The 13,380-nt window shown below is 49.2% G+C and overlaps 1 protein-coding gene across 5 annotated transcripts in view; it reads right to left on the bottom strand.

Moving 5' to 3' along the window:
- Window positions 1–13,380, bottom strand: part of sbf1 (SET binding factor 1) — an 82,570-nt gene that overhangs the window by 35,503 nt on the left and 33,687 nt on the right. For 3 of the 5 annotated variants that reach the window (XM_056275761.1, XM_056275765.1, XM_056275764.1), the window contains exons 6-10: window positions 12,438–12,467; window positions 9,074–9,179; window positions 8,308–8,440; window positions 6,344–6,452; window positions 4,175–4,288 (exon numbers count right to left, since the gene is read on the bottom strand). In XM_056275761.1, the coding sequence (XP_056131736.1) occupies window positions 4,175–4,288; window positions 6,344–6,452; window positions 8,308–8,440; window positions 9,074–9,179; window positions 12,438–12,467 (492 nt within the window). Of the gene's footprint in view, window positions 1–4,174; window positions 4,289–6,343; window positions 6,453–8,307; window positions 8,441–9,073; window positions 9,180–9,779; window positions 9,869–12,437; window positions 12,468–13,380 lie in introns of those variants that run through there. The other 2 variants (XM_056275766.1, XM_056275762.1) reach the window with 2 other exon arrangements.

Below are 13,380 nucleotides of genomic sequence, written 5' to 3'. Positions count from 1 at the left end.
ACCTGACCTACATGTCTTTGGACTGTGGGGGGAAGCTGGAGCCCCCAGAGGAAACCCACGCACACGCGGAGAGAACATGCAAACTCCACACAGAGATCGACCTGGGATGACCCCCAAGGTTGGACTACCCCGGGGTTCGAACTCAGGACCTTCTTGCTGTGAGGCGACTGTGCTAACCACTGCCCAACCGTGCGACCATATCACATCCTCACACCCAAAACTTCCCGTACTCTGGTGATGGTGCCGACCATCGACCTCCTTAATTTCTGTTGCTTGTACAGCAGTGATGATCAAAGGGTTAACAGCAGTTCCACTGATGCACTTCAATTTACATTTTGGCATTTCACTCCATCAGTCTCAGTAGCAGAACAGCATGAATGGCAAATGGAACGATCTCACTCTATTGACTGATTTTGACCATTTCTTCCAGAATACCATCCATCCATCCATCCATCATCAAAGACACTTATCCTCATCTCAGGGTCGCGGGGATGCTGGAGCTTATCCCAGCAGTCATTGGGCGACAGGCGGGGAGACAACCTGGATAGGCCGCCAGTCCATCACAGGGCCAACATACACACACACACATTAATACCTAGGGACAATTTAGTACGGCCGATTCACCTGACCTACATGTCTTTGGATTGTGGGAGGAAACCGGAGCATCCGGAAGAAACCCACGCAGACACGGGGAGAACGTGCAAACTCCACACAGAGGACGACCCCCAAGGTTGGACAACCCTGGGGCTCGAACCCAGGACCCCCTTTGCTGTGAGGCAACCATGCTAACCACTGCGCCACCGTGCCACCTCCGGAATAAAATGTTATTCAAATATTTAAACACATAATACAGCATAATGGAAGACCACCCCCACAGTTCAGTCTGTGCTGGCAAATGAACGGCACCACACATCTCTCTTTCTCCGGCTCTTTTCGCTTAATCTTGTGTCACAGAAAGCCGGGTTTTATTCTGTCTCAGCTCTTTGACAGCTGACTTTACTAATTAGACCTCCTCTCTGTCTGGCAGAAGGTGCGCTGCAGAGTCAAGTGTTTTTTTGGGGGGGCGTGGGGCGTCAACACAACAACAAAAATAACTCCGCCAGCCCGGCTCCTGTGTTGTGGGAAGCAGAAACGCTGTGTTTACTTTATTTCAGTCCCTACCACGCAGTTGTCCAGTCGCTCCACTTTTAGATTGTATTTTAGACTATAATGTGGTACTGTCATTCGACTGCGCTGAGGAGTGCCGCTTTTTTATTTTTGTCATTTTCAATAATAAAAAAAAAAAACTAAAATAACAAAATAAATACGGTTCTGATTAGAAGATAATATTTCAGATTAAAGATGCTCTCAAATAAGCCACGTGGGAAAATTCCCAAATTCACGTCATCACAGGCCCCTTCGATTTCAACACACACACACACACACACACACACACACACACACACACACACACACACACACACACGAACACACACTGTTTGGGTTAGGACCGAAAAACCAATGCCAAGCTAACTTAAGCCTCTTGCAAACAAACAGAATCTTTCTAATGAAGTGGCTCGGCCTCTGTGGTGGAAGATGGATCCCTCCCTTCTGCTGTTACAGCAGTTGGCATAGACGAAGTACATAAATCCTGGCCAAGTGCCAACCCCCCCCTTCCTCCCCAATTATACCTGGCCAATTACCCCCACCCTTCCGAGCCGCCCCGGTCGCTGCTCCACCTCCTCTGCCGATCCTGCCTCCTCCGACACATGTGGAGTCGCTAGCCGCTTCTTTTCACCTGACAGTGAAGAGTTTCACCAGGGGGGATGTAGCGTGTGGGAGAATCACGCTATTCCCCCTCCCCACCAGAGGCGGCGCTAGTGCAGCGGACCAGGACATGTACCCACATCCGGCTTCCCACCTACAGACACGGCCAACTGTGTCTGTAGGGGATTCGAACCGGCGATCTCTGCGTTGGCAGGCAATGGAATAGACCGCTACGCCACCCACACGCCCTGGCCAAGAGCCAAGTCTGTCAGCCAGTAACAACTTACAGAAAACATTAAAACATTTCCTATCAGTGCAGTAATCCCTATAATGACAAAATGACTCTAATCGCTGCAGTTTACAGATTTAAACAATGATAAGAGTTTATTACCACCGGAGGGGGTGTGACCAGGAACACCATCTTTAAAAAAAAACATTTGTTAATCCAGTGAGTCAATTTAATGCTATGTTTGTTTTTTCTGCTATTGCTCCACATTCATACCGTCACCCTGCACCATACCTCTACTGCTGGTCACCATCTCTACTGGTGCAATCTGAGGTAAACTGCATTGCTCAAGGGCACCTTGCGAGTGACTGAGCAACGCGTGGAACTTACTGACTCCGATTCAGAATCTAAATCTGATTCAGAAGTGGTCTTGTAAACACAACAACATAAACAGACCGTAGGAATACAAACATGTCAACATGTGCAGGGTCTGTAGTGGCTGGCGTACAACCTGCGGCCAGATTAACACTAACAATAACGCAGTAAAAACAAACCCGAGCAGACATGCTGAATTAAGCATGTGAATGAAGATATATTGAACTGTGTAGCAGATGGGGCAGGATGATGCGTTGGTCTGGAGCAGCTATGGTCAGTGTTGGCTCACCTGGTCAGTAAAGAACATCCGTGTCTTGTTAACGTCTACTTTATATGTCTGTGCTGCTACACAGGCTAAAAAGAAAGACGGGAATGACCTGACCCCGGTTGTGTCCCGAACAAGAATGGCTGGCCTGGGCGTCCAGGTGGCGTGGCGGTCTATTCCGTTGCCTACCAACACGGGGATCGCTGGTTCGAATCCCCGTGTCACCTCCGGCTTGGTCGGGTGTCCCTACAGACACAATTGGCCGTGTCTTGAGTGGGATGTGTGTATGTGTCCTGGTTGCTGCTCTAGCGCCTCCTCTGATCGGTCGGGGCGCATGTTCGGGGGGGAGGGGGAACTGGGGGAGAATAGCATGATCCTCCCATGCGCTACGCTACGTCCCCCTGGTGAAACTCCTCACTGTCAGGTGAAAAGAAGCAGCTGGCGACTCCACGTTTATCAGAGGAGGCATGTGGTAGTCTGCAGCCCTCCCCGGATCAGCAGAGGGGGTGGCGCAGCGACCGGGACGGCTCAGGAGAGTGGGGTAATTGGACGAGTACAACTGGGGAGAAAAACAGGAAAATCCCACAAAAAAAAAAAACGTGCCTGGCCTGTTGTGTGAACATTTTGTGTTGTTGTCTGATGAGTCCATGCTCGGCGCTCAGGTGCTCATATCTAAATCACCACGTCGTTCATAAAACGTGACCCGTGACCTAGCCGCCAAACAAAACCTCATTGTTTGATGAATAATAGCAGCAATTATACATGTTTGATCTGTCAAACAAGTGGGAACTGTCGCCAAGGCGGAAGTAAGGTTGACAGGGAATGGTTTTATAGATATCAGTTTTACTGCACAGAGCAGAAAAATCAAGGAAATCGTTTGTTTTTCCTGGCACAGCTCACCGACACCTCATAACGGATGACAAGAAAGAGCAAATGTCACGGCACGAGTTAGCACAAGGTAAGGCTGGGGATTGTTTTTATAGATAGGAAAACAACTGTGTAGTATTGTATTATCACATGACAGAGCATTTTTATGACCAGGTCTAGTTACGGGCAGAAAACAACATGCTCAGAGAGGTGTCATCACAAGGGATAACACACAAAGCGTGCCCGGGCTATCCCTAATCCTAACAAAAGCAAGTCAGCTTCCTGGTTTCCTGAAGAGTTGGCATGGCAAGCGGTGGTTTTGGTCATTATGCAGCTGTATTGCTGGGAAGGGTGGGGATACCTCCAGTCAGCCGAGACTGAAGAGGTCACTTAGACGAGTGAAGAGGTCACTTGGATGGAGTGATGAAATGTGTCTCTCGCTAAACGCTGTGTCCAGATCACCTGAATCCCCTTTCTGGGATTTCCTGACCTGGATTACTGAGTGTGCATCAAGACATGTGCATATTTACATGCTTGCCTGTTGTGTGACTGGTGCACCTGCACGTAGGCCTGTGTGCATTTGTATCTGTATGGGTGTGTGTCTGTCTGCACGTACATCTGTGTCTGCCTGTCCGTGTTTGTTTTTGGTGTGTCTGTGTGTGTGTGTATGTGCGTGTGTTTGTGTAAAGTGTTACCATGGAGAGTGCGGTCTGGGTCTGCTGGAGAAGAGGCTCGGGGAGAAGGGAGATGTGGACACACTCTGGGATGGTCACTGTGCCGCCGTCCAGGTCAGCAATGATAACATCCAACTAGGAGAATAATATGTGCACACACACACACACACACACACACACATACACACACACACGCACACATGCACACACAAACTCATGATGAGAAAAACGTTTCATCTCTTGCCTGAAACTTGGAATCATGGTACACAACTTGCTGCGTAGGAGTCCAGATTACAGGACTGTAGCACTGCAAAACAGACAACTGTCTCTTTGTCAACAGGTGCTCATTATGAGACATCTGCTCCACAAGGATAAAGCAAAGTATGTTTACATTTTGTTACAGACTGCAGGGTTGGATGCCAAGACGGTGACCTTTGAACCCCGAGCACAACTACTGTATTGCAGGAAGTATGTTGATGTTTTGAGAATGGCTCCGCTCCAGGGGCCAGGATCACTCGCTACACCCTCACCAAGCTTTAATAAGCTGGTGGGGAATTGTTCTTGGTGGAATCCAGGATCCTCTTGGACGTGGGACCCAACAGCCGTCACTGTCACGTGTGTAACTAAGGCAAGATTTACAAGGAGTGTTACGATATGACAGTGTTTAAAAGACAAGAGCAAGTGGCAGACGGCCGGATGACAGCAGGACTGGGATATTAACACAGCAATGGACCTGAAGCTGACGGGTCACGAAAAGTTTGCATGAAACACAAACCCTTCTTTTTAATCAAAAGCTGAATTGGGGTCAGCATGTGAAGGTGAACAGAGTTTGGGGGTACATCAGACACACTGATCCACTGGCAAAAAAAAATATGCAGTGAAGCAATGTGAAGGAGAGAGAGGCACTGTGTCGTGTGCTAGTGTGGTGGGAGCAGCAGCTGAGTCGGCACCAGGTACTGGGAATGTAATGGAAAAGTCCAGAAAAAGCTGGTTCGAATCCCAGTGTTCCCTCCGGCTTGGTCGGGCGTCTCTACAGACACAATTGGCCGTGTCTGCGGGTGGGAAGCTGGATGTGGGTGTGTGTCCTGGTTGGTGCACTAGCGCCTCCTCTGGTCGGTTGGGGCGCCTGTTCAGGGGGGAGGGGGAACTGGGGGGGAATAGCGTGATCCTCCCACGCAGTACGTCCCCCTGGTGAAAGTCCTCACTGTCAGGTGAGAAGAAGCAGCTGAATACTCCACATGTATGGAGGAGGCATGTGGTAGTCTGCAGCCCTCCCGGCAGAGGGGGTGGAGCAGTGACCGGGATGGCTCGGAAGTATGGGGTAATTGGCCAGGTATACTTTGCTTTGAGGAACAATTCAAACTCAGAGTGTTTCGGTGTTTTTGTGATGTTTCATGTCAGATTTATTGTTGTCAATGTGCAGATAACGGACATTAACGGACATGAATGGCACTGCTTGTGAAAACCTTTTTAATCACAGGACGATCCTTCAGGTGACTATCAAAGTCTACACCCCACTGGCCTCTTGTGTGTAGTTAGCCAATCATTTATCAGTCAATGTTGCTTTACAGGGCAGCACGGTGGCGCAGTGGTTAGCGCAGTCGCCTCACAGCAAGAAGGTCCTGGGTTCAAACCCCGGGGATGTCCAACCTTGGGGGTCGCCCCGAATCGTCCTCTGTGTGGAGTTTGCATGTTCTCCCTGTGTCTGCGTGGGTTTCCTCTGGGTGCTCCGGTTTCCTCCCACAGTACAAAGACATGTATGTCAGGTGAATCGGCCCTACTAAATTGTCCCGAGGTGTGACTGCGTCGGCCCTGTGATGGACTGGCGGCCTGTCCAGGGTGTCTCCCCACCTGCCGCCCAATGACTGCTGGGATAGGCTCCAGCATCTCCGCGACCATAAGTAGGATAAGTGGCTTGGATGATGGCTGGATGGATGCTGCTTTACATTAGCCCATTATCAACCATCAGCCCGTTTTAGACTGTCATGTTACATTAGCCTTTTGTGTCATATTAGCATATCATAAACATCAACTTCATGGTGTTCTCACAGGATACAATGTTACATCAAGCTGCTAATCAACATTACTCAGTTGTGGTTCTATTAACCCATCATGCCACATTAATGTTTGGTGTAATGTGTGTCAACAGTCTGGCAGCGGTCTGGCACACTGTAGCTGACCAGGACCCACCAGTTCCTGTGTCTCGGAGCGGAAGAAAGAGTTGACCCCAATGATGAAGGGCGTGGGCGTGCTGAGGACCTCCAGGAGTTTCCCCGGTAGGATGGGAACATAGGTGAAGCTGGGGGGAAGGGACATGCAAACAGGGAGAGAGACGTCAGTATCACTACGCACATCTGCATAAGCATTCGCCTGTCAACAGCACCCCTGCTTAGCTTGTACATGTGCACCTCATGCATCTTTTACCACTGAGAAGACTGGTTGACAACATGCCCTTTCTGCTACACTCTTCTCATGCTCTGGGTGTATCCTTTAAGACTGTTTATACCTTTGTGTTTTTGTTTATATTTTTACCAATATGATTACAGGACTACAATATCTGTAATCAATTTGGCAATAAATAACAGCATGAAAGAGAGCTATTTCCTTATTACTATGATAAAGTTATCTTTCCTGACAGCTATTTATATCTCTAAGCTAGTTGTGATGCTGCACTTAAATGGAATCTGGTAAACAGCAGACCGCAAACTGGAAGTCATTATTGTGGACGAGGGCAGGACAGTAAAATCAGATGACACCGGCTAATTATGCCGACAACGGCAGACGGCACTGCCGTCTAAAGTTAAACTATCTTAACTCTTTGCCATCTGCCACGATTATTTTTTTTGGGGGGGTGGGGGGCGGTTTCCCCCCCGTTTTTCTCCCCAGTTGTATCCAGCCAATTACCCCACTCTTCCGAGCCGCCCCGGTCGCTGCTCCACCCCCTCTGCCGATCCGGGGAGGGCTGCAGACTACCACACACCTCCTCCCATACATGTGGAGTCGCCAGCCGCTTCTTTTCACCTGACAGTGAGGAGTTTCGCCAGGGGGACATAGCACATGGGAGGATCACGCTATCCCACCCAGTCCCCCCCCCCCCCCAAAAAAAACAGGCGCCTCGACCGACCACAGGAGGCGCTAGTACAGCGACCAAGACACATACCCACATCCGGCTTCCCACCCGCAGACACGGCCAATTGTGTCTGTCTGGATGCCTGACCAAGCCGGAGGTAACACAGGGAATCGAACCGGCGATCCCCGTGTTGGTAGGCAATGGAGTAGACCGCAATGCTGCCCGGACACCCCAGTTTCCATCATTTCTTTACTTTATTCTTTACTCTTTTATTCTTTTAGCTGTCTGTTACTTTATAGTTTATACTAATTCATAATTCTGTTATAGATGATCTGTCTGCCCTACATGTGAGGGTCCTATACATGTGGGGGTCCTGTACATGCGAGGGTCCTGTACATGCGAGGGTCCTGTACATGCGAGGGTCCTGTACATGTGGGGGTCCTGTACATGTGGGGGTCCTGTACATGTGGGGGTCCTGTACCTACTGTGTCAGTCCTCAGCTGATCTTAACCTACATCTGAGCCATTTAACCAAAGTGAGTTAATTACACGTGCACAAGGTGCAACTTCCAAAATAAAAGCCTTTGTGATTCTTAACACCAGGAAGAAAGCTACCACCAGTCACCCAGTCAACGCTGGCCAGCCGTGGCTGTTGATGGCGTGTTTAGCCACTGAAATTTGAGTATAATAGTACACAAAATGGAAAAATGTAAAGCGATCCTGAAGAGGTCAAGGTAATGGAAAAACACATGAATAATCATCCATTACTCCTCGACAAAGTGTACACACTGCATAAATTGTATAGACATGTTTACTGTTCCCCAACCTTTGTGTGCATGTTACTAATAACACTGCTAGTTTGAATAGTTTACTTTGGCAGTACTATTAGTACACCTCTTTGTATTAGTACACTTGTATTTTTCTATCATTTGCAGATGAGGCAGCCATCTTGGCAGCTGGACAAAACACAGTTTTCCTGTTCTAAGCACATTAGCACGACAAAAAGACACCACACGCACAAAAGGGTGCGTCCGCACACACACACACATGCACGCACACACACACACACACACACACACACACACCTGTATTTGAGTGGAAACATGATGGCCAGCAGGCCCCGGCAGGCATCCGTAAGGCGCTGGTAGCTGGTGGACAGGAACAGGATCTTGTGTTCGGTGAGGGCGGCGCAGAACAAGCACAGCACGTTGACTATGCCTGAGGATGAACAGAGCCCAGACAGGACATCACCAGCGGCCCGGCGGAACGAGGGACACGGTGAGCACAGCGGAAGAGTGCAGTTTACATTTTTTAAGATTCATTTCAGTGGAAGAGACAGGCTAAAGTCCATTTGAAGTCTCTAATAAAGTAGGCTTTTGTAAAACAACACAGCCAAACGTGAAGTGGTTTCGCGAGATGTTTGGTTTGGACCGTCATCCACCAATCGTCGTGACGACGCCTGGCTGAGGAGGCGAGTAAGCCGCTGGCTTCCTACGGCGGTGTCAAAACTAACGGAAAATGGATCTGATCATTTACAGGTTTTGGAGGGTTGTCAGTTACAAATAGGAGGCTGGAATAATAAGACCACTAAGTCAGAATACAGTTATCTTTTATGATTCTTGTAGCCGAAGACCTGCTTTCATTTCCAACTTGGGTTTGTCATGAAGAACGCTCCTCATTTACAGAGCGACATAACGTAGCGTAGTTGACGCTGTCGGGACACACCATACTCAGCATCCATCCCAAATCCTGAGCGGGTGAGACGGCAAATAAAAAAGAAGGAACGAACACCCTGGGCTTTCAAGTGGAGGACATAACAGAAAGCTGAGGCTGCAACGTGAGTGGCCATACCGAGCTGTCTGAAGAGTTGAGCCACGCTGCTGCCGCTGACAGGGAGGGAGTCATTGATGGGAGTCTGGATCACCTGCCGATCACCCGCCCCTAGGGTTATGGTCCTCTGCAGAGAGAGATGGGGGGGGGGGCAAGAGAGAGAGGGGGGAGAGAGATAGAGAAAGAGAGAGAAGGGGGCAGGGGGAGAGAGAGAGAGAGAAAAAGACAAACAGAGAAACAGAGACAAAGTGAACAACAGAGAGACGGTGAGAGAGAATGAAGGGTTGAAAAGAGGAGGGGAGAGAGAAAACTGGAGTGAATAGTGTTTTTATAGAACAGGGTTCTGGGTTTAATCACGGTTCTGAGTATCTGGGAACAGGGTGAGTCAGCGACAGGATGAAGAGAATCCCAGAGGCTTAGCAGGTATATTAGAACCGCAGGTGGGACAAGCCACTCCAGCCAATCAGGAAGAGGAGAACGGAGCTGGACACGGACTCCATGGCGACGGCCTGACCACACAACGCCAGCGCTGCAGAACCAATGAGCCCTGACGGGGGAACAACTGACCAAATGACATGGCAGATGTCGTATGGAAGCAATTTTCCACGGCGGATTACAAAGTGTACGAATGGAAAGGGCATGGATCAGAGCGGACTTGTGTGACTGATTAACCTCGCAAATTTAGACTGACATTTAAAATTAAAATAATGTGTTACAATTGACCCACCCCACTCTTCTGAGCCGTCCCGGTCGCTGCTCCACCCCCCTCTGCCGATCCGGGGAGGGCTGCAGACTACCACATGCCTCCTCCCATACATGTGGAGTCGCCAGCTGCTTGTTTTCACCTGACAGTGAGGAGTTTCCCCAGGGGGACGTAGTGCGTGGGATGATCACGCTATTCCCCCCCAGTCGCCCCCCCCCTGAACAGGTGGCCCGACCAACCAGAGGAGGTGTTAGTGCAGCGACCAGGACACATACCCACATCCGGCTTCCCACCTGCAGACACGGCCAATTGTGTCTGTAGGGACACTCAACCAAGCCGGAGGTAACACGGGGATTTGAATTGGCGATCCCCATGTACCCATTGGTCTTACTGAAAGTGATTTAGAGAGAGACAAAGCAGGCCGGGGTTGGGTATCTTGCTCATCAACACTTCAGCAGGATGTTCAATTGACTTGGTGGTAGGATTAAACCCGATTCCGATCTCTCGCTCGCGCTCTCTCTCTCTCTTAAACCACTCAGCCATCTGTTACCAGTGCCGAAACTGATTTCATACAGCTAGCTAGTTCTTCTGCACCAGGAAGTACAGCGAGATCTATGACTGCAGGTTGGAAGATGACATGTTTAATTGATATGTTTAAAACGCCGGCACAGGTGTTTCACTGAGTAGAGGAAGAAGAGAGATAGTTCATTGAGTAGAGGAAGAAGAGAGATGGTTTGGGCTGGGAAAATATAAGTCAATAAGAGCACAGGACAAGCAGGAAGCACCGCAACACAACATGGGATCCACCGGGCTAGACCACATGGGAACACAACGGAGGTTAGGAGATCACATGACCACGGGATTCACAGACCTATTGGGCACAACAGCACACCACAGGGAGCAATTTCAAGCACTGTCGGATAGCTTAGCACAAGCACTTTACAGGTAAGAATTGGTCAAAAAATCCGAATGAGTGCGAGGATTTCATTTAAGTCCGACAAAATCTACCAATGTGAAACCAATAGAAAACATTGTAATGATAAGCGTTGGCTATGAGTGACGACTTGAGGTCCAAAATGATCTTCCTGCACCTTTTCAGAATAAATATCAACATCTTGGCTGTTTCCAACCGCAGCAAACAGCCTAAATGAAGTGGAATGTTTTAAGATTCTCAGCAAATAACTGAAAACACAACGTCCAAGAGACGATTTACAACACTAACTATGCAGCCTTCTTATTGACGTAACCAAGCATACACTTAAGATCAGCCTCACTTTTAAAGTTGGTTTTGAGCTGCGAGGAATTAAACGGCAGGCGTGACTGGACCTGAACTTCCTTTTACAGTAAAAAAGCTCCACCTGAAAGTGCTTCAAATTCCCCCAAACGGCCCTGCTGTGTGTGCACCGAGCTGGCTGATGGGGAAGCAATGCAGCGTAGCGCCATGCTCTGCACGGCGGCAGTGGCAGCAATGCAGCGTAGCGCCATGCTCTGCACGGCGGTGGAGGCAGCGGCAGCAATGGGCGAGCTGTTAGGATGTCAATATAGACCAATTTTTGATCATCAGGTGACTCATCCAGGTGCTTTCAGACAGTCACAACACGATTACACCCTGCATTTGAACGTGATTTTTAAGAAATGACAGAGAAATAAAATAATAATAATAATAATAATAATAATAGAGTAAAATGGATTTTTTCATTGGTCATGTAGGGGAAATTCTCTTCTAACTTACCCCCTATTGTATCTCCACTGGGGAGGTCAAAGATCAGCTAGACTCCTCCAATTTATTTATTTTTTACCCCTTTTTCTCCCCAATGTACTTGGCCAATTACCCCACTCTTCCGAGCCGGCTCGGTCACTGCTCCACCCCCTCCGCTGATCCGGGGAGGGCTGGCGACTCCACATGTATCGGAGGAGGCATGTGGTAGTCTGCAGCCCTCCCCGGATCAGTAGAGGGGGCGGAGCAGCGACTGGGACGGCTCGGAAGAATGGGGTAATTGGCCAAGTACAATTGGGGAGAAAAAGAGGTTAAAAACTTTTTTTTTTAAATAAAAAGGGGGGGGGGCTCCTCAATTTGAGTGGGGTGAAACATAATACAAACTAAAACTACCATATGTTAAAACAAATCTTAAGAGTTATCTCGTGCTATTTTAGTTTTTAGGATGAAAACTATGAAACTAATGTTGCTATCAGCACCTAAGTCCATCCATCCATCCGTTATCCAAACCGCTTGTCCGGTGCTCAGGGTTGCGGGGATGCTGGAGCCTATCCCAGCAGGCATCAATGACACCTAAATGGGCACCCAAGTCTAAATCGTGGTGAATAACTAGCAGCGGTAGTAAATCCATCTTCTATGATCCCGGGCCGGTTACTTATTGCTGAGATGATGAGACAGTAAGGGCCACCCTGAAGTGCCGGGTATAACCAGAACCTCTGTAACTGCTGATCTGAACGGAGGAAGGGCCACTTGAAGTCAGTGATCAGTCATTATTCACATACTGAACCCGTGTCAGGGCATTTATTTGTTCGTCCACCCCCCTCACAGGAGGTGGGCACGGGCTGGTCACGGAGAAAGGTGAGCGGAGAGCGAGGCGGACAGGAACCAGGAAGCAAACAGGCAAAGCTCAGAGCTGATTGGTTGGGGGGGAGGGGGGCGGAGAGAACAAATTCAGGCTGGCGTACCAAATTCTCCTCTCTCTCCTCCTGGCCCGGCTACAGAAGCACCCAGCAGAGAGAAACACACACACACACACACGCACACACACGCACACACACCGCAGGATAAGACACAGGTTAGAAACAACAGGGCACAGGATGCCCTAGCATGACAACAAAAAACTGACAATGACACGTTAGATTGTCTACATAAGTACAGGAAGAAAAAAAAACAACTTCGCCGAAATGAACAGCAAGACAATGGCTGCCTGGAGAGTATGAGAAAATGATAGGCGGGAGGCAACGAGACAGACACATACGCCAAACAAAATGCAAAACGCTCACTTAGCAGCACTGACCCATCGCTGCCACGCAAACAAATAATAAAAAAACAGGCTTTTTGTTCACCCCCAAACACGCACACACACACACACACACAAACACATGCATGCATGCACGCATGCACACATGCATGCACACACACGTCATCCACTTAGCTTCTACTCGTTTTATGTGCACCCTGTCACATTTTCACACCCATTCCAGGTATCTTCATTATCACACAAAGTTGAACCAGTATCTTCACGAGCACAACAACTCGGGTCGGGCCGCAAACACGACTTTAGCAGCGAGCACAACAGAGTCACTGCAGCGAGAGGGACACACATGACAGTGTGGGCGTGCACGGGACTCCAGAGGCAGCAGACCTGACCACACTTGCACCGAGTCAAACAGGTATTGAAACTTACGCCTGACACAGAACAAGGAATCCTCCTCCCACCTATTCCTCTCTCTCTCACATGCAGGCTCGCTCCCTCGCTCACTCTCTCGCCCACTCGCTCTCTCGCTCCCCAACAATCTTGCTCTCTCGCTCCCTTTCACTCTCACTCGCTCTCTCCAACTGTCTCTCACTCTCTCACCCTCTCTCCGACACTCACTCTCTCTCACTTTCACTCTCTCGCCAACTGTC

Source organism: Lampris incognitus, chromosome 3 (genome assembly GCF_029633865.1).
Source record: "Lampris incognitus isolate fLamInc1 chromosome 3, fLamInc1.hap2, whole genome shotgun sequence".
Classification (NCBI taxonomy): domain Eukaryota; kingdom Metazoa; phylum Chordata; class Actinopteri; order Lampriformes; family Lampridae; genus Lampris; species Lampris incognitus.
This window is presented reverse-complemented; position numbering and strand designations above follow the sequence as displayed.